Source organism: Martes martes (genome assembly GCF_963455335.1).
Source record: "Martes martes genome assembly, chromosome: 13".
Classification (NCBI taxonomy): Eukaryota; Metazoa; Chordata; class Mammalia; order Carnivora; family Mustelidae; genus Martes; species Martes martes.
Window position 1 is genome coordinate 63,533,822 of NC_137901.1, and position 21,986 is coordinate 63,555,807.

At 42.3% G+C, this 21,986-nt stretch overlaps 1 protein-coding gene across 1 annotated transcript in view; it reads right to left on the reverse strand.

The window, feature by feature from the left end:
- Positions 1-21,986, reverse strand: part of CRKL (CRK like proto-oncogene, adaptor protein) — a 42,911-nt gene that overhangs the window by 15,035 nt on the left and 5,890 nt on the right. Inside the window, exon 2 of the mRNA XM_080821696.1 lies at positions 13,680-14,145. Within this exon, the coding sequence (XP_080677822.1) occupies positions 13,680-14,145 (466 nt within the window). The remainder of the gene's footprint in view (positions 1-13,679; positions 14,146-21,986) is intronic.

Here is a 21,986-nt window from a genome sequence, read left to right on the forward strand (position 1 = left end):
AAAAAAAAAAAAGAGGAGACACATACCTTACTAAATGTCACCCTATGACAATCCTTATCATTACAAGAAGTGCCACACTATTATCTTTGTGCCTGGCTACACTCAGCACTTGTGAAGTACACACATCAACTCTAAAATTAAGCACACACCGGTAGAATACTAACCAGTCCCATTCTTTGTGTCTAGTGAGGACCACGCAAGAAGGCAACAGGGCACTTCCTGTTGCTAGCGATAGTTTCCTATCTCTCTACTTGTCCAGAGCATACACAGAAGGGCTCTGGCAAAAACTCTACTGCCTGACTTCTGGCACCTGAATCCAAGAGCAGTCAAAGCCCTGGAGGGCCCAAGCACTGGCTGTCAGTAGCTTTCTGCCTCCCCAGTCTCCTTTCCCAATTAGGGTATCTGCAGATTATACTCTCAGGTTACATAAAAATAAAATCAGGAGCACAATGGATTACAATGGAATCAGAAGTTCTAACTTGGGTGACATGAATATATCTCAGAAATCAAAGAACATCCTGAAAGTATACACAGAATTGTATGTAAGTGCATTAATGTATGTTGTTTTCCTGTAGAAAGCTTTCATCAGATTCTAAAAGGGGTTCATAACCCAAAAAAGGTATAAAACACAACAACCCATGTCCTGCAACCACCAGGCAGTTTTAATCCTGTGATCTGTGGCTTTCATTCATTTACTTGTTCAACAAATAGTGATTATTTATGTGCCAGGCCGAGGCTAGATACAACAGAGAACAAAGCGGACAACAGCTCTGCCCTCATGGAGCTGGCCTGGGGTTGTCACCTGTTTTAACACTCCCCCTTGTGCTCTCCCAGTACCAGTACCTGAATCAAAGCTCCCAGAGCTGAAGAGGCTATTTTAAGGGCTACAACCTTCCTTGTCTGTGTGCTCTGAGTAGCAGACAAGTAGTCTCATGCACTCTATCCTACTACCAATGCTACTTACTGTTTTTTAATACTGGAGACTTGTTCTGTTCCTTGAAATTCCCATTATCTTTCAGGGCAGCAACTCGATTTTTAAGAGGGCTGCTTACCAGTTAACACTTCTTATGAAAACAGGGATTTTATTTTAAGATGGGCCAGGGGTTAAAGGTATCAAAGGCCAGTATGCTGTGATTCAAGAGAATGTGGGCTATGGGAAGGAAGAAGTAAAACTTATCTCCATTTGCAGATGACGGGATCCTATATATAGAAAATTCCAAAGATTCCACAAGAAAGCTATTAGAGCTAATAAAATTCAGCAAAGTTACAGGGTACAAGATCAACACACAAGTACCAGTTGTGCTTTTATAAACCAGTAATGAACAATTCCATTTAGGGGCACCTGGCTGGCTCAGTTGGTGGAACATGTGACTCTTATTTATCCTGGGGCTGTGGGTTTGGGCCCCATGCTGGATGTAGAGATTACTTTAAAAAAAAAAAAAAAATCTTAAGCAACAAAAATACAGGGGCACCTGGGTGGCTCAGTAGGTTAAAGCATCTGGATTCGGCTCAGGTCACCATCCCAGGGTCCTGGGACTGAGTCCTTTATCATGTTTCCTGGCTCAGCAGAGATCCTGCTTTTCCCTCTGCCGGCCGTCCCCCCTGCTTGTGCTCTTGCTTGCTTGCTTGCTGACAAAAACAAACAAACAAACAAAAAACCCAAAACACAATTCCATTTACAGTGGCATCTAAAAGAATAAAATAACTGGGAATAAATTAATAGTGTGTTTTACCAGAGGAAAACACGGAACACTACAAAATGTTGCTGAAAAATATTAAAGATTTAAGTAAATGGCAAGACATCTTGTGTTCACAGATAGGAAGCCTTAGTATTATCAAGATGTCAACACTAATAAGAGATCTACAAATTCAACACAATCTCTATCAAAATTCTAACCGTTTTTGCAGAACTGGAAAAGCTGATCTTCAAATACACATGGAATTCCAAGACACCCTGAACAGCTAAAACAATCTTGCAAAAGAAGAACAAAGTGTAAGACTCATACTTCTGACTTCACAACTACTACACAAAGCTGTAGTAAGCAAAAACAGTGTGGTATTGGCATACAGACACACATATAGACTAACGGAATAGAGAGTTCAGAAGTAAACACATACATTTATGACCAAATGATTTTTTAAAAAGGTTATGAGAGAGAGCGCGCGCAAGCACGTGAGTGTTATGTGGGGGGAGGGGAGGGGCAGAGGGAGAGAGAATCTTCAAGCTGGCTCCCCACTGAGCATGGAGACTGCATGCGGCTAATCCATGAGATTACAACCTGAGCCAAAACCAAGAGTCAGACGTTCAACCAACTGGGCCACCCAGGCGCCTATATGACCAAATGATTTTTGACAACAGCGCCAAGTTCATTCAAACGAGGAAAGAATAATTTCTTCAACAAGTGGTGCTGGTACAACTGGATTTCCACATGCAGAAGGAAGTATTTGGACTGCTACATTAAACCATATATAAAAACTAACTCAAAGTGAAGAAACAAATTACATGTAAGAGTCACACCTATAAAACTCTTAGAAAAAAACAATGGGGTAAATCTTTGTGACCTTGAATTTGGTAAGACATTCTTAGATATGACATCAAAAGCATAAGCAGCAAAAGAAAAATTAGGTAAGTTGGATTTCATCAAAATAAGAATACGTATCAGGGCATCTGGATGGCTCAGTCGGTTAAGTGTCTGCCTTCGCCTCAGGTCATGATCTCAGAGTCCTGGGATTGAGTCCTGCGTTGGGCTCTCTGCTCAAGGGGAGCTTCCCTCTTTCCCTTTCCTTCTCCTCCCTGCTCATGTGCATGTTCTCTCTCTCTCTCAAATAAATAAAATCTTAGGGAAAAAATGTGCATCAAAGCACACTACCAAGAAAATGAAAGGAAAACCTACAGAAGGGAAAAAAATTTAGAAATCATGTATCTAATAAGAACTTAATATCCAGAATATATAAAGAACTTTTCTTAAAGCTCAACAACAAAAAACAATCCAATTAAAACATTGGCAAAGGGGGCGTCTGGGTGGCTCAGTCATTGGTGTCTGCCTTCGGCTTAGGTCATGATCCCTGGATGCTGAGATCGAGCCCCGCATCGGGCTCCCTGCTCAGCAGGAAGCCTACTTCTCCCTCTCCCATTTCCCCTGCTTGTGTTCCCTCTCTTGCTGTGTCTCTCTCTTGTCAAATAAATAAAATTTTTCTTTTAAAGATTTTATTTATTTGACAGAGAGATCACAAGTAGGCAGAGAGGCAGGTGGGGGGGGGGGTTGGGGAGCAGACTCACTGCTGAGCAGAGAGCCCAATACGGGGCTTGATCCCAGGACCCTGAGATCATGACCTGAGCCTAAGGCAGCTTAGCCCACTTAGCCACCCAGGCACCCCAAATAAATAAAATCTTAAACAAAACAAAAAACAGGGCGCCTGGGTGGCTCAGTTGGTTGGACAACTGCCTTTGGCTCGGGTCATGATCCTGGAATTCCAGGATCGAGTCCTGTGTCGGGCTCCCTGCTCAGCGGGGAGTCTGCTTCTCCCTCTGACCTTTTCCCCTCTCATGCTCTCTGTCCCTCTGTCAAATAAATAAAATCTTAAAAAAAAAAAAAACAACTAAAATCTTTAAAACAAAAACAGAAACAGGGAACCTGGGTGGCTCAGTGGGTTAAAGCCTCTGCTTTCGGCTCAGGTCATGATCCCAGGGTCCTGAGATCGAGTCCCGCATCGGGCTCTCTGCTAAGCAGGGAGCCTGCTTCCTCCTCTCTCTCTGCCTGCCTCTCTGCCTACTTGTGATCTCTGTCTGTCAAATAAAGAAATAAAATCGTAAAAAAAAAAAAAAAAAAAAAAAAACCAGAAACAAACAAAACATAGGCAAAGGACTCGAGTATTTTCCCAAAGAAGATATAAAAAATGGCCAAGAAGCACATGAAAAGATATTTGATATCATTAGTAATTACAGAAATGCAAGTCAAAATCTTAAAAATGGAAAAACAGTAAGTGTTGGTGAGGACATGGAAAAACGGAACCCTTGTACGCTGCTATAAAATGGTGCAGCTACTGTGGAAAACTATGGTGGGTCCTCAAAAAGTTTAGTATGGTTACCATATGACCCAGCAACTCCTCGTTTAGGTATATACCCCAAAGAACTGAAAACAGGTATTCAAACAAAGTACATACATGAATGTTCATAACACTATTCTCAACAGCTAAAAGGTGAAAATAACTCTGAGGTCACCTAAAGAATGTATAAACAAAATGTGATGTATTGATATTATTTGGCCATAAAAAGAATGAAGATACAGGCTACCACATGGATGAACCTTAAAATATTATACTAAGTGAAATAAGCCAGTCCCTTGGGGTGCCTGGGTGGCTCAGTGGGTTAAGCCTCTGCCTTCAGCTCAGGTCATGATCTCAGGGTCCTGGGATCAAGTCCCGCATTGGGCTCTCTGGTTGGTGGGGAGCCTGCTTCCCCCTACCCCCCGCCTGCCTCTCTGCCTACTTGTGATCCCTCTTTGTCAAATAAATAAATAAAATCTTAAAAAAAAAAAAAAAAAAGGGAAATAAGCCAGTTCTGAAGGACAAATACTGTAGGATTCCATTTATATGAGGTATCTAGAATAGGCAAATTCATATATACGGAAAGGTCAGGGCTTACCAGGCCCTCAGGAGATGAGGAATGGGGAGTTATTTAACGGTTACAGAGTTTGTTTGGGGTGATGAAAAATTTTGGAAGTAGACAGTGGTGACAGTTGCACCATTATGAATGTAACTAACGCCACTGAATTGTACACTTAAAAATAAATTCCAGGGGTGCCTGGGTGGCTCAGTGGGTTAAAGCCTCTGTCTTTGGCTCAGGTCATGATCTTGGAGTCCTGGGATCAAGCCCCGCATCGGGCTCTCCCCTTAGTAGGGAGCCTGCTTCCCCCTCTCTCTGCCTGCCTCTCTGCCTGCCTCTCTGCCTACTTGTGATCAACTAAATAAATAAAATCTTTTAAAAAATAAATAAATAAATAAATTCCATTATATATCTTTTACAATTAAAAAAAAAAAAGAATGGGGGCACCTGGGTGGCTCAGTGGGTTAAAGCCTCTGCCTTCGGCTCAGGTCATGATCTCAGGGTCCTGGTATCCAGGCCCGCATTGGGCTTTCTGCTCAGCAGGGAGCCTGCTTCCCCCTCTCTCTCTGCCTGCCTCTCTGCCTACTTGTGATCTTTCTCTCTGTCAAATAAATGGATAAAATCTTAAAAAAAAGAAAGAAAGAAAGAAAGAATGTAACATGCCAAGACCAGTGAATTGTATGGTTTAAATGAGTAAATTGTGTAATATATAAATTATATCTCAATAAAGCTTCTTAAAAATAAGACTGTGGGCTGAGTCCTAGCTCTGCCACATATTACCTGTGAGACTATCAACAAATTTACACAAACCTTAAGTTCTAAGGGGGTAAAAAGGGACTGGTGCCACCGACCCCATAAAACAACCATAAAGACTAACTAAAACACTCTCTGGGAAGCCCCTACCTGATGGTTCTTCTTACTCAACAGCTACTATCACATACAGAAAACTAAGGTCAGCATAATGACCAGGCTCAGACAGGCCTTGCCTGAACCATGCCAGGGCCTCAATTTCATGATATTCTCACCTAATTATACATTAAGGAAGCAGAACAAAAGTCTTTTAGGGATTATCCTAATTCACAACCCAATGAGAACATGATATGTTAGAAGAAAAAAATGTTATTAAAAATACAAGAAATTCCTAAAATTCTAAAGGACTTTCTAAAGATTCCTACTTTTTTTTTTTTTTTTAAGATTCCTACTTTTGATAAAGCATTGTGACTAAGGAATAAAGACACTTTTGGTACACAAGTAGAGTAAATCAAATTCATAACACTAGATATTTTTTTAAAAAGATTTTATTTATTTATTTGATAGAGATCACAAGTAGGCAGAGGCAGGCAGAGAGAGAAGGGGGGAGGGAAGAAGGCTCCCTGCTGAGCAGAGAGCCCGATGCAGGGCTCGATCCCAGGACCCTGAGATCACAACCTGAGACCACGACCTGAGCAGAAGGCAGAGGCTTAACCCAATGAGCCACCCAGGCGCTCCAAAACTAGATACTGTTAAGCAAAACTAACAAACATCAATGACAGAAGGGTGGAGAAGGACCCTGCCAGTCCTGATGAAAAGCCGAGATTCTTAACAGATGAATATGAGCTTGTGGGCATCTCTAACAAACCTTGGTGAGAAGGGGGATTATTGATGGAATGTGACAGGAGGTAAGACAGAGTGGCCTTGTTATGTTAGGAGGCTCTGACCCTGTACAGATCTCCAGAGCTGATTCAGATGTTTGATGATGAACATGTACAGACCTGACATCACTGTGGATATATATATACTACAGGTGACAAAGCCAGAGGAACTCACAGATGATCCCTGAAGGCTGAAAAATACAGCTAGTACTCCTGAAACCTAGTTTTGCTTTGCAAACAACTTGATCTCAGCTGGTAGAACAAGCAATGAAGAAACTGCTAATGTGAATTTAATTCTAACCAATGAAGCAAAACCAACTGGTTGAAGTAGAAACCTGAGAACTCCAGGCCAGTCAGTGAAGGAAGTGGTGCCATGGGCCTTAGAAAGATTCAGAAGATCCGGAAGCCAGATGTAATCCAGCGACTAGGGGTTTCAAAATGGGGAGAAGACAATCAAGAAGAAACATGAACACAATCACAGATGACCCCAATGGGAGGCAATACCAAGTATCCTGCGAATGGTGGTGAACTCACACAAAGAACTCTGAGCATCATAAAAAAAGAACAAGCACCAAAGATGAAAGGATGTCCTTATACTGATAAGACAGATATCTAAGTATAGACCAAACACACCGGCAAGCAGGAATGAGAGTCCAACTCTGGTCACCTGCCACAGAACATTACAACACAGGACACTGGTAGACCTACAAAGGGTCAAGTTTCTTGGTTTTGTTAAAACAGGGACAATGACAGATTCTATAAAATGTAAAAGGCGAGCATGAAATCAAACCTGGACAAAATTCTGAATGTAATTAGCAAACAGATGGTATCTAGAAGGCAGTACGGGCTCAACCAAGAACAAGTCATGCCAAACAAACCTCATTATCTTTTTTTAGATATGCGACGTAGATCAGGAAGGGCTGCAGAGGACGACTTTAGTACAAAGATCTGGATCGTGCTTTTATGAAATCTGCAGTTAACATGAAACTAAGGGGGGTGATTAATATGCCAGATGACATAATAACGATTTTAAAAGATTCAGATAACTGTACAGATGGTGTATGATAAAAAAAGAAATGCAACCTCCTCCCAAACCTGAAGAGGGATAACTGTAGGGTCACACTTGAGAGTCCAAATACTGGGCTAAGCAAATAAAGGAATTGGACTCGTAGTTGTTTCTCCCTGGTGGAGAGCTAAAAGGAACTACCTATGAGACTATATTCTAGAACTTGCACAAGAACAGAGACCTTTGTTTCTTTCACTACTGAACTCGAATCTCCTTAACAATGTCTGCCACAGGGGTGTCTGGGTGGCTCAGTGGGTTAAGCCTCTGCCTTCCGCTCAGGTCATGAACTCAGGTTCCTGGGATCAAGTCCCACATCTGGCTCTCTGCTCAGCAGGGAGTCTGCTTCTCCCCCGCAACTCTCTGTCAAATAAATAAATAAATAATCTTTAAAAAACAAAAACAAGGGGCGCCTGGGTGGCTTAGTGGGTTAAAGCCTCTGCCTTCGGCTCAGGTCATGATCCCAGAGTCCTGGGATCGAGCCCCACATATCGCTCTCTGTTCAGCAGGGAGCCTGCTTCTCCCCCATCTCTGCCTGCCTCTCTGCCTACTTGTGATCTCTGTCTAATAAATAAATAAAATCTTTCTAAAAAATAAAAACAAAAACAAAAACAAAAAACAATGCCTTCCACATTGTAAGTACTCAGTAAATCTTTGCCAAGTAAGTGTTTTTGGAGGTGCCCAAGCTGAGATCAGAGGGCCAATGGATTTAGATGCTACAGAAAGCTAAAAGCATTAGAAAGCTGGGTGGACTGAATGATCCATTACTTCAACATGCCTTTCTTCCTCATCCTGAGTCACCTGAAGTTTCACTTGCAAGCCAAGAAAATGTTATTCTTCCCCCACAGAATCTGTTCCACTGACTCTGATTCCCACAGATCCCTCTTGTCACCAACTTTTTTTTTAAACTAAGTAGGCTCCATGCCCAGCATAGAGCCTAATGTGGGGCTCAAACTCACGACCCCAAGGTTCAACACCTGAGCTGAGATCAAGAGTTAGCTGCTTAACTGACTGAGCCAGGCACACCTCACCAACTGTTTTCTTAAGCCATACCACAGGGGAAAGTTCCACCAAAGTTCCATTTAGATTCTTAGATACAGGGGTGCCTGGGTGGCTCCATAGGTTAAGCAGTTGCTTTCAGCTCAGGTCATGATCCCAGGGTCCAGGGATCGAGGCCCACACGGGGCTCCTGGCTCAGCAGGGAGTCTGCCTCTCCCTCTGCCTGTGCTTGCTCCCCCCCCCCCCGACCATGTCAAAAAAAAAAAAAAAAGGGGGAAAAAAAAAGATGCTTGGATACAAATTTTCATACAGCAAATAATCATACAGGTGTGCAGCCCCAAACTTAAGGACAATGCTAAGAAAGTTCTTTCCATTCTTTTCTAGTCAGGAAAGTGTACTGGAATACAAGTGTGTGAGAATGATAATGATAGGGAGGGAGATTCAAGGATTTGCTTTAAATTATTTAAAAATCAGTAAAAAGGTAAGTAGCTTGCAAACTTCAGAACTGCCATCAGTTGTGAGAAATTGGCTATTTTATGCCTCGGTGAAGGCAACATAAGAAAACTGTTCATCTCCTCAGCCTAGCCCTTTGATGATATGTCAACAGCCCCCTTCCTCTCCTTTGTGCTGCTTTTGCCCAACATACTGCACATTTGCACCAACCTGCAGAAACTTGGAGGTATTAAGTCTTGTTCACATAAGCTCTTCCCTCTGCCAGGAATGTCTCTCTGCACTTCACCCAACTAACTTCTATTCATCCTTCAAAACTAAGTTCAAGGGTCACCTCCTCCAGAAAGCCTTCTCAGACAAATACCCACACTTCCATCTTCTACTCCCCCATTACCCACTCTCCCTCCTACTCTGTGTTATTAGAGCACTTACCACACCACTGGTTTCTCTCTCTAGTCTCTCACTAGGTGGTAAGAACCTTGGTGGTAGGACCCTACAAGACGTTCCTCACAGGTTGGTTGCATGAACAAACTCACTTCAACTTTCAGAACAAGGATGCCTTTAGACTCTAAAGAATTTAACTTGCTCAAGATCACACCACAGAAAGCCACGACTTGAATGCAGGTCCATGATCATTCCCTGACCATCTTGCTTTTCTGCACCCCAGGTACCAAGTATTCCTTTTCAAATTAAATCCCAAGGGTCAACTCACTTCTTGAAAAGAGGTAAGCAAGAGAGAAAAATAGCTAAACACAGACCTGTTTTAAAATCTCTCTTTATGGGCACCTGAGTGGCTCAGTCAGTTGGGCGTCTGCCTCTGGCTCAGGTCATGATCCTAGAGTCCCCGGATTGAGCCCTTCATCAGGCTCCCCACTCAGCAGGAAGTTGGCTTCTCCATCTGCCCCTCACCCTGCTCTCATGTGCGCGTGTGCACTCTTTCTCCCAAATAAATAAAATCTTTAAAAATAAATAAAATAAAATATCTCTTTACTTGTAGGAATGTTCTTTTGAAAGTCAAGTTTTATGAAAAAAGTGTGAAATAATTCATGAAATAAAGTTCACCTAAGCCCTCATTGTTCTCACTAACACCATCAAGGGAAATAAGGAAGCTTCAATTACTGGCACATTTTGTCCTACTTATTTCACCTTTCTTATTTTAATTTTAATACTTTTCCTGGTAACCTAATTGCAAAAGTCTCAAGAGAGTTGTTTTTAACAAGATTAGACAAGCATGAAGTTCTAGAAGATAATGTAACTCACAGAACTATTTACTTATGCTATAGCCAAAAGCCTCATTTAAATATACAGAATGAGAAATACCATTAAATGAAATTTGGCAAAAGTTTATTTCTCAGGTCCCCCTTACACTCTTCATGAAACACCAAAGCAAGTCTTTGATGAGACTTACACAGCTGGGGCAGTGTCACGAGGAGACTCAGATATGGAGACCTCTTTCTGGAGTCTGAGAAACAAGGAGAACTGCCTAATGGCCAAATATGTGGGTTATCTTAAAATATATATCATTAACCAGGCTCTTAATCCTCATCTAGTCAAAGGCACCTACCCACATATCTACTCACCAAGCTCTGAATGATCTCCTTTATGGGCACCTGGGTGGCTCATTCAGTTAAGCAGCCAACTCTTGATTCCAGCTCAGGTCATGATCTGAGGGATCTGAGATCTCTTGGGATAGAGCCCCATGTTGGGATTCCCTGCTGAGTGGGCAGTCTGCTCAATGATTCTCCCTCTCCCTCTGCGTCCCCCTGTCCTGCCCCAGCTTGTGCACATGTGTGCGTTCTCTCAAATACATAAATCTTTAAAAAAAGGAAAAAATAAATGAACAATCCCCTTTATAGTACCTGGTCTCCCACTCTACAACCCCCCCGCCCCCATGCACACTCTGAGCAATGTAAAGGAGATACAGGTTTTGTTTGTTTATTTAAAGATTTTATTTATTTGACAGACAGCCAGAGGGGGAGTGGGAGAGGGAGAAGCAGGCTTTCTGCAGGACAGGGAGTCCGATGCAGGGCTCGATTCCAGAACCCTGGGATTATGACCTGAGCTGAAGACAGACGCTTAATGACTGAGCCACCCAGGCGCCCTGAGATACAGTTTCTGAAATGCACACACATCTTAGAGCTGGAGGTCAACAGGCAGGTGGCCTAAATGGAGTGAGGCTTTAAACCCTAGTTCAAGTAAGAGCCCAATTCCTGACTTCCTCTATGAAACCTGGAATTCTGTCTGGGTGCCTCGACCCCCGTGTGTCTAACACATGTGAATCACAACAACTCTCTGAGTCCTAGCTCTCTATTCCTACGATGAGACAATAGATGTAAAGGAAGATTTTTAGACCCCAGAACACCCCGTGTAATTTTAGGGTGCTGATGTGTGAACTAGGCTAAAGGTGTATACACGTGCAGGGGCAGGTCTCTGTGGGGATGAGAAAACTGGAAGGCCTACTCAGCCAGGATTCAGCATGGTTTCTTTCCTGTTCCTCCACTGGGAAGCATTGAAAGCATGTGGGTCCTCCCTAGACCTGGTTCCCTGCCACAAGCCTCAGCAGCTCACTCCTTCTTTACAGCCAATGTGAGAGGGAGAAGTAATCAGACTCTGAAACAAACCTTCAGGTGTAGTTCGCTTGGACAGTACTCTTCATCTAGAGAAAATGGAGGATAACCAATGGAAAAAACACACAAAATCAATGCTAGCTTTTATCTGTGGACAGCCTGCTCCGTGGGTTAAGTTCTGCCTTTTTTTTTTTTAGATTTTATTTATTTATTTGACATACAGAGATCACAAGCAGGCAGAGAGGGAGGGGGAAGCAGGCTCCACGCTGAGCAGAGAGCCCGACGTGGGGCTGGATCCCAGGACCCTGAGATCATGACCTGAGCTGAAGGTAGAGGCTTTAACCCACTGAGCCACCCAGGGACCCCTAAGTTCTGCTTTTTTGAGGCAACAGACTCCATTACTTCATCCTTCCATCATGTATCTAAGCTGTCTCCCAACCCTGCCCTACTTTGACCTTGGGGTGAACACAGAGAGAACAATCCTTAGCTTAATCTCAGCTTCTCCAACATATATGCAATTTGATAATACCAACAAAGAGTATTCAACTGTAATTTTATAATGATACTTATTTACCTAGTAGTCTGCAGCTCACAAAGCATTTTCACAACTTATCAACAAGTGAAAGAGCTAGGATTTGCAGCATCAAATTCCATGTTTTTGTTTTGTTTTTTTTAAAGATTTTATTTATTTATTTGACAGAGAGAGATCACAAGTAGGCAGAGAGGCAGGCAGAGAGAGAGGGGGAAGCAGGCTCCCCGCCGAGCAGAGATCCCAATGCGGGGCTCGATCCCTGGACCCTGAGATCATGACTTGAGCCGAAGGCAGGGGCTTAACCCACTGAGCCACCCAGGTGCCCCAAATTCCATGTTTTGACATGTCAGTATTTAGGACCCATCTCACTGCACGTATTTTATACCTTACAAAAATAATACGAAAAATATACCGGACTGTTCTAAAAATATGAAATTTTAAAAAAAAATCTTTTTTCCCCTTAAGTAGGCTCCACACCCAGCATGAAGCCCGACAAGGGCCTGAGATTGAGACCCAAGCTGAGATCAAGAGTTGGACACTTGGGGTGCCTGGGTGGCTCAGTTGGTTGGGTGACTGTCTTCCGCTCAGGTCATGATCCCAGAGTCCCAGGATTGAGTCCCGCATCAGGCTCCCAGCTCCATGAGTCAGTCTGCTTCTCTCTGACCTTCTCCCCTCTCATGTTCTCTCTCTCAAATAAATAAAGAAAATCTTAAAAAAAAAAAAAAAAGGTTTTAAAGAGTTGGACACTTAACCGAGCTATCCAGGCACCCCAAAAATTTATTTTTCAAATCCTTCTGTTCTTCCTCTGGGGTTTGTGCTCATTTATGGCCGTCACTCTGGGTTTATCAGATGTCTCATCAAACTTCTACTTTCTGTGATACAGTTTTATGCCCTCAACAGGCTTATCAACATTGGTCTTCAGGACTTCTTGGTTCAGAAAGCCACAGTTATATGCTAAGCTTTGCAAGGATCTCAAAAAAAATAAAATAAATAAATCTAGTAAGTAAGGTCTGAGGTGTTTTTATTTTATTTATTTTTGGTTAAAGATTTTATTTATTTGACAGAGAGAGACACAGTCAGAGAAGGAACATAAGCAGGGGGAGTGGGAGAGAGAGAAGCAGGTTTCCTGGTGAACAGGAAGCCAGATGCAGGGCTCAATTCCTGGACCCTGGGACCATGACCTGAGTCAAAGGCAGGTGCTTAATGACTGAGCCATACAGGTGCCCCTGAGATATTTTTAATTAAAGATTTACTTATTTATTTGAGACAGAGCAAGTGTTTGGGTACAAGCAGGGGGAGAGGGAGCAGCAGACTCCCCACTGAGCAGGGAGCCCAACATGGGGCTCAATCCCAGAACCCTGGAATCATGACCTGAGCAGAAGGCAGACATGTAACTGACTAAGCCACCCAGGCACCCTGGTCTGAGATATTTTAAACTTTTATCTTCTGCCTAGCTGAAGAGGAATTCTAAGACATTTACTCATATTTCTCCTCAATTAATCACGATGTTAGAAATACGGAACTGTACAAGTGGCTGTATGTCCACCTGTATGCTGATTTCATCTCTATGTCATGGGTTTCTATTAACCATCATCTATTCTTACTGGGAAGAAAACCAACTACTACAAGAGACTACACCTTGGGAGAAACAAGAAATAGGAAAGGACAAAAGAGTCATGTGGGACATTCATAGTGGATCTTCCAAAATCGCCCAGTCATCTTACTCCCCTGAACAGTACTTTAAATGAGCAGTCGTTACTTTGCAGAAACACAATTTAAAAAATGAAAACTGAATGTCAAAGGACCCAAAAACCAGCCCTGTAAAATTTACCTCTAATGCCAATGCAGTCTTGTCATAAGCACAGGGTACTCTTTTCTGGATGGCTTTTGCAAAGACAGGTCCATTCTGTGTGGATGGCAAAGGGTTGATTGCTGCCCCAGGAGTACTGGAAACTGCAGGTAGAGGAGTTGTGGTCTGAGGTTGAGCATAGGCATGAGCAGGTTCTGGGATCCCGTAACTATTGGAATTCCTATTCCCATGCTTTCCATGTGGTGAGGATCTCACAAGCTTTTCAACATAAGGAACAGGAATCATCCCAATCCGGCCATCCTTGTTCCGGGCGCTCCACCACTGTTCTTCAGGCTTCTCTATTATCACCAGGATCTCACCCTTTTTAAAGGGCAGATCTTCAGCATCGTTCCCAGGAAAATCATAGAGAGTCCGTACATATTCCAGATTTTCTTCTGCTGTAGGCAGGTTGGGTGCTGATACAGATCCCATTGGTGGGCTTGGGTACCTTCAGAGAGAAAGAAAATTAACTCTAATAGAAAAATCTTACTCAATACCAGTGTTTGTCAAACTTTTATGTAAACCATTCTTCTCTATGATGAATTATTTCCCTCACTATATTCTCAGTAGTTAAGAAGGTTCTGACACTTTCATGTTCTGCAGTTTGTATTGTCTCTGAACAGACCTTGTTAAATCATGTCAAGTGCACACACACATACACCATCTCTGTTTCACACTAACTTTTTGTTTACACAGAGATACAAGTGGTCTGAATTTATTTTAAAAATCCTGAATAAGTTCAGTAGCTGCCTTCCTTAGGACCCTGTCAGACATTTTTCCTCCTGGTTGTAATCTATGGCATGCTTCCTGCACACTTCCCTGGGCATCCAAAGAGAAAATGACGAGGGCTTCAGTTTCTGTGTCCCTCAAAATACAAAAACCAGAAAAGGGTTTATACGCCATATTGCATTTTATGCATAAATCATCATCTGAGCATCAAAATGAAAACACTGGGAACTTTTCACACCTGAACTCACAAGCAAGAGCGCTCATCAAAGCGTCAGTCCATAGACACCACCACACCTCTCTGCTGTGCTCAGGAGATCAGCATGTATTTGCCAAGTAAGCTGCAGAATGCCCTCCCAGGGTCAGTTATAAAAGTGCAGTCCCTGTTCTCCAGTACACCCTGTCTGTAATGCCTCTTCTTCAAAAGACGTATAGAAGTCTCTATTCACCTAAGAAATGTTCTGAGAAGTTGCAAATACATGAACTTTTGGAAAAAAAAATTCTTTACCATTTGGTCCCTCCCACCACTTAAACTTTTCTAAAGCAGAGAATCTACACCAGAGTTATAAACCCTGGGCTTCATCCAAAGAGTCTGCACCTCTGAAGTGACTATACCTGCAGAACCATCACCAGAGCCCAGTTCTAGAGTAGTCTTGAGGGAGAGTAAGCCAGGATAGGAAATGCCTATTTAACCACTGACTATGCTTTCCAATTTATCTTTTTTTTTTTTAAGATTCATTCATTTATTTGACAGAGAGAGAGAGATCGATCACAAGTAGGCAGAGAGGCAGAATGGTGGGAGAAGCAGGCTCCCCGCAGAGCAGAGAGCCCAATGCAGGGCTCAATCCCAGGACCCTGAGATCACGACCTGAGCCAAAGGCAGAGGCTTAACCCACTGAGGCACCCAGGTGCCCCAGGTCTATCTTTTTAAAAAATATCATTTATTTTCAAAATCATTTATTTATCTACTTATTTGAGAGCGAGCGAGCCCGCAAGCAGGTAGAGGGGCAGAAGGATTACGAGAATACTCAAGCAGTCTTCCTGCTGAGAGGGGAACACAACACAAGCCTCAATCCCAGGACCCTGAGATCATGACCTGAGCCGAAATCTAGAGTAGGCTGCTTAACCAACTAAGCCACCCAGGCACCCGTTTTATTGTTTTATCGTCTATTAGCTCATGTCCAGTCTTTTCCTTTCCTCCAATTAATGATCTAAAAAGTTACTTCATGTAACAACATGATCTCTTATGTTTAAATATTTTAATCAATTTTTTTTCTTTATAAAAAAAGCTACCATGTTACAACATTCAGCAGAAAAGGAAAAACAAGGGATGCCTGGCTGGCTCAGTTGGTAGAGCATGCAACTCAATCTCCTGGTTCTGAGTTTAAGCCCTATGTTGGGTATAGAGCTTACTTAAAAAAATAAAATAAAATCTTGGGGCGCCTGGGTGGCTCAGTGGGTTAAAGCCTCTGCCTTCATCTCTGGTCGTGATCCCAGGGTCACAGGATTGAGCCCCACATCGGGCTCTCTGCTCAGTGGCAAGCCTGATTCCCCCCTCTCACTCTGCCTGCCTCTCTGCCTACTTGTGATCTCTCTCTGTCAAATAAATAAAATCTTAGAAAAAAAACCCTTCCAACAAAAGAGAAAAAAAAAATCCTACAGCTCCTGCCCCATCATAGCTACCTTTTCACCCCTCCTACTGGCCAAAATTAAGATTTATTTATTTGAGAGAGAGTGCTCGCACTCAGGGAGAGGGGCAGAGAGAGAGAATATCTAAGCAGACTCCCACTGAGCATGGAGCCCAAAGCCAGGCTGAATCTCATGACCCTTGAGATCAGGACCTGAGTTGAATCAAGATTTGGACGCTTAACCGACTGAGCCATGCAGGCACCCAAACTTTATGCTTTCTTAAAAGAGTCTTGTGTATGCCCATGCCAGTTTTTCTGCCAAATACCACACCACAGGTGTTTCCTTGTATCACTGGTCTACGTGATCATTTATTTACCTCTGTCAGGATGACATGTCAGTCTGTGAGCCTGCAGGAATTAAGCATCCCTGTGTTTCTGGATATTTAGTTTTTCTTTCTCCCTATTTGATCATCATCACAAAGTCTTTTTAACATAGTTTTTTGAGATTCAATTTTTTAAGGGGAGGAGGGGGAGACAGAGAGGGAGAGAATCTTAAGTAGGCTCCACACCCAACACAGAGCCCAACCTGGGGCTCAATCTCAGGATTCTGAGATCATAGTGGAAGCCGAAACCAAGAGTCAGATGCCCAACCAAATGAACCATCTCAGTATTAGATTTTTTGTAAAGCCTAGACTTCCAGATTAAAGAACAGAGCCATTTTCATGGCCCTTGGTACACACTGCCACACTATTTTCCAAAAGGCAGTCTCCATAATTTGGCAAAACTTAAATCTTTTAAATGTAAATGCCTAGTTTAATATAGTATACTGACAACTGAATTAACAACAGTCTATGTATTATGCCACGGTGATTAGGAGCTTGAATTAAAACCTCTAGAATCTCAGGGGGGGGTCTGCTTCTCCCCCTCCTTCTGCTGCTCCCCCTGCTTGTGCTCACTCACGTTCTGTGTCAAATAAATAAGTAAATAAAATCTTAAAAACAAACAAACAAACTCTGGTGCAGCTGGGCATTAAGCGTCTGCCTTTGGCTCAGGTCATGATCTCAGGGTCCTGGGATCAAGCCCCGCATCAGGCTCCCTGCTTGGCAGAGAGGCTGCTTCTCCCTCTCCCACTCCCCCTGCTTGTGTTTCCTCTCTGCCTACTTGTGATCTCTGTCAAATAAATAAATAAAATCTTAAGAAAAAAAAAAAAAGAGATAGCAGGAGTAGCAGCAGGAACAACAGTAGTAAGAGTTGACACTTACTACCTGTACCAAGCACTGTTTGCAGTCCATACAGATTTTAAATTATTTCATCCTCTCAGCAATCCTGTGATTATTTCCATCTTACATATGAGGAAGCCAATGCAAACACAGGGTTATTAGATTTGCACTCGGGCAGTCTGGTTCTAGAGTACTCACTCATAACCAGTGAGCTGCCTTAGGAATAAACCCTGCGTCTTTTGGATGCATGGGAATTAATGTCAGATTATGTGTGAAACATGCACAATAGTTCCTGGTTGTTGCTGAGCACCTGGATCAGCTCCCCACTTCTACCCTCTTTAAGGTACACCCTGCCTCTATTTCAAGGGCCATAGACAGTCTGTAAGAAGTTTGGGTAATACTACACAAATCTCAGATACTTTACTAAAAGCACCACAGTTCCATCTCAGACCCCACCCAAGGGTATTTCATTGTTCGTATACTTAAAAAGTTAAAAGGAGTTAGGTTTGGTTTTGTTTTAGATTTTATTTATTTACTTGACACAGAGAGAGATCACAGAGAGGCAGGGAGAGAGAGAGGGGGAAGCAGGCTCCCCGCAGAGCAGACAGCCCAATGCAGGGCTCAACCCCAGGACCCTGAGATCATGACCTGAGCTGAAAGCAGAGGTTTAACCCAATGAGCCACCCAGGCGCCCCAAAAGCAGTTAGTTCTACAACACAAACTAAGAGGACACTAGTACAGTTTCAGTGGGGATTAACAGTAATGAAATTCATCTACCCAGGTATCCACTAGAATTACTACATACTGAGAACTTGGGAGACAATGAATTAAAACCAAGTTCTTGCTCTTAAAATACTGCCAATTTAGTATAGTTAGAGACTGGAAGACAAAAACACAGCAAAAAGAGTAACTAATGTGCCATGACAGAAGCTGATAGGGTCGAGGAGCACTCGAAGGAATGAGTTCTGTTAAGGAGCAGGAAAACAGGAAAGGAGGCAATGCACTAGAAGCTGAAGACTAGCCCCCTTTGGAATTGAAAGATTTTGTTGAAGACAGGCTTACATATATTTGGGTTCTAAATCAGAACAAGACTAGAGGCCCGAAGGTTCAAAATGCTCCCTTTCCCAGGCTCCCCGCAACTCACAGGACACACTGCTCATTCCTATAAGCACAAACCAGGAACTTTGCTGGTAGGGCCCTCGAGGTTGACAAACTTTTTAAAAGACTGGTCTATGTTTGAGGTTTTGCGGACTACACATATGGTTTATGTTATATATTTATCTTTCTTTAAAATACAACCTTTCAAAAATATAAGAACCGTTCTTAGCTTCAGTACGCTATACAAAAAACTTGAGTCTGGCCTAGGAGTCTGCAAACTATGGCCTGTAGGCCATTCAGCCTACTGTATGCTTTTGTAAATAAAGTTTTATTACATCACAGCCAAACTCACTCATTTACAGTATTGTTTATGACTGCTTTTGTGCTCTAAGGGCATAGTTGAGAAACTATGAGAGACTATATGGCCTAAAAGCTTAAAATATTTACCATCTGCCCCCTTATTGAAAGTTTGCTGATTCACTGTCTAGATTACTGGGTTAAAAGAGCAGAGCATGCTTTTCAACTTTCAATACATCCCTGGTGAGAAGACGTATGCAAATCTGACAATGAGGGAGGGATAGCTTATACTTTCTCCACCATTATACTGCTATAATGACAATAAGGCTCATTTCCTGATTTAGTACATGCACAGATATCCCTAAATTTCACATCAATCTCCCAGCCGCACATCCCTGACATAAATTCCAAAGTCTTCCACCTGATACCCTTAAACTCCTGTATTCATCAAAATTCCCTGCAAATTACACATAAATTCCACTGTAGACATGAAACCATGATGATGCCAGGGCAGATTATCTTGCCCTTTCTATTAGGTCCCACAGCCCAAAATAATATGTAACATAAAACTGTAACAATTCATTGTTTCTCATTTCGATTTGTTCAAGACTGTAAAAGAGCACCTGTAAACTCCTCTTTAAATTTTACATACAAAGAGGGGTGCCTGGGTGCCTCAGTCAGTTAAGCACCTGCCTTTGGCTCAGGTCATTATCCTGGAGTCCTGACACTGAGCCCCACGTCGGGCTCCCTGCTCATCGAGGAGTCTGCTTCTCCCTCTGCCCCTCACCCTGCCTGTGCACGCTCTCTCTCTCTCAAATAAATAAAAAAAAATTTTTTTTTAATTAAATAAATTTTATATACAAAGAGTTTTCCAAGCCCATTCAAATATTCTAAGACCCAGGCTCCTCCCTGTCTAATGCCTATAGCCCACAGCGTACTGAGTAGGAAGGCCCTGGATGACTAACTGGAAATTGGCTTTTCCTACCTAGTCAACGAACCTCCTCTCCTTTAGGTAAAAAGCACTCTCAGCTTCATGTATGAGGCACAGATAAAACACTGTCTTTAAACCTAAGTGTTAATATCTTCTAAGCCTAAAATTTCCCTCACACAAAAGAAGGAATACAACCTCTGAGAAGAGAATTTCAAAGGTACTGGTAGTCTAGTTTTTTAAAGGGGTCACATGGGGGTGCCTGGGTGGCTCAGTGGGTTAAAGCGTCTGCCTTCGGCTCAGGTCATGATCCCAGGGTCTTGGGATCAAGGCCCCCATCAGGCTCTCTGCTCAGCAGGGAGCCTGCTTCCCTTCCTCTCTCTCTGCCTGCCTCTCTGCCTAATTGTGATCTCTGTCAAGTAAACAAATAAAATCTTAAAAAAATAATAAATAAAGGGGTCACATGGGTATTGGTGAATTGTCTTATTATATACACGTATATACATATTCTCTTGTATGTATGAAAGTATTTCACAGTAAAAAGTTGAAAAACAAAACAAAATTCTTTTTAAAGACTTATTTATTGGGGTGCCTGGGTGGCTCAGTTAGTTAAGTGCAGACTCTTGATTTTGGCTCAGGGCATGATCTCCGGGCGCTGGGACTGAGCCCAGCATCAGGCTCCCTGCTCCCTGGAGTCTGCTTGTCTCCCTCTCCCTCTGCTTGCTCTGTCTCACTCTCAAATAAATAAATCTTAAAAAATATATATATATATATAAAAACATATATTTATATTATCCTTGTATATAATATAAATACATAAAACATTTTATATAATATAAAATATAAATAAATTTTATGTTATAATATAAATATGTATACATATAAATATATAAATATACACAGACTTACTTGAGAAAGTGTCACAAGTTGGGGGGGGCAGAGGTAGAGAATCTTCAGGCAGAGCTGAGCCCCCACCACCTTTTTCTCCCCTCCTTCTCATCTCTTCTTTCAAGCCTTTGCTGACCCCTCAGTTGATCATTCTTGCTTTTAAGCTCCCAAGGTATTCTATTTTAACTTGTTCAATATACTGAACTTCTCAAGGGCTAAAACCCAAGATAACTCCCACTATATGTCTTGAGACTAGTACTGGGCTTTGGTTTAGAGTAGGCTCAAATACAGTGAAATTCCTGCTAATAAAAATAAAATGCCAAAGACATAGGGATGCATTTCCCATTCCTGTTTCTATCCTTTTTTTTCCCTCCTTCTGAAAACACAGAAACTTCAGCACCCCAATTCCCTATATCTGGTTTAATTCTGTTATATAGACAAAGAAATCCTGTATGCCATTTGGTTTGCTGTCCAAGCCTCTTCAGCTCACCACTGTTTCATCCATGCTCTCAGTCATCATTCCAGACTAGTTGCCACATGCCTAATGACCCCATCTTACTTAATATGATCTTAGCTCTGATTCTAAAATAATCTGAACTCCCCACTAATAAGCACTGTCCCCTTTTACTTATCAGGAACAACTGAAATATTTTAGCCTGAAGGAAACCTAGAAATAATCTAGTCCAACTCTTTAGGTCAAAAGAAAAAATTCTTTCTATGGTTAAAAATATATATATATCTGCATTTGAGTCTTAAATAAGAGAAAAGTCACAAATCAAATGGCTACCAGTACTTTACATGCCCTGGGAACACAACTCTTAACTGGGCAAGCTTCCCCTCCCAGCATAATGACCATGTTCTTGTATCTTATCTGAATCAAATTCAGATGATTTAAACTACTGGTAAGAGGAAAATCAAAGGTTTATTCACAGTACCAAATTCTATGCTAATCAGAATTACTGGTAATCTCCTCCACTCCTAATTCTAGAAGTCCAGATTTGAGTTCCCTCAAATATTTAGAAAAGGGGATGTGGGTGGTGTGACCATGTGGCCAGTGGCATCCTCTGGTCCATGCAGGGTTTGGCTTCTGCTTCACAGGAGGGAGGGCCCTCTTCTGGCACTCAGGTTAAGCTGGGCATCCTTTTTCAACTATTCTATCATAGTAGACAGCATGGAAATGGCCTTTAAAAAAAAAATCTCAGCACCAGGGATGCCTGGGTGGCTCAGTCAATTAAGTATCTGCCTTCAGTTCAAGTCATGACCTCAGGGTGCTGGGATTGAGTCCCACACTGGGCTCCTTGCTCAGAAGGGAGCTTGTTTCTCCCTCTGCCTGCTGTTCCCAATTGCTTGCGCGCTTTCTCTCTGACAAATAAATAAATCTTAAACAAACAAACAAACTCCGCACCAGTAACCTTCTCAAGAATATGACAGGGATTGTTGATTCAATGTTAGTTCTGTGTTACTAAGTACACAAGATGTGCAATGTCTGTTGACAAAAATCAAA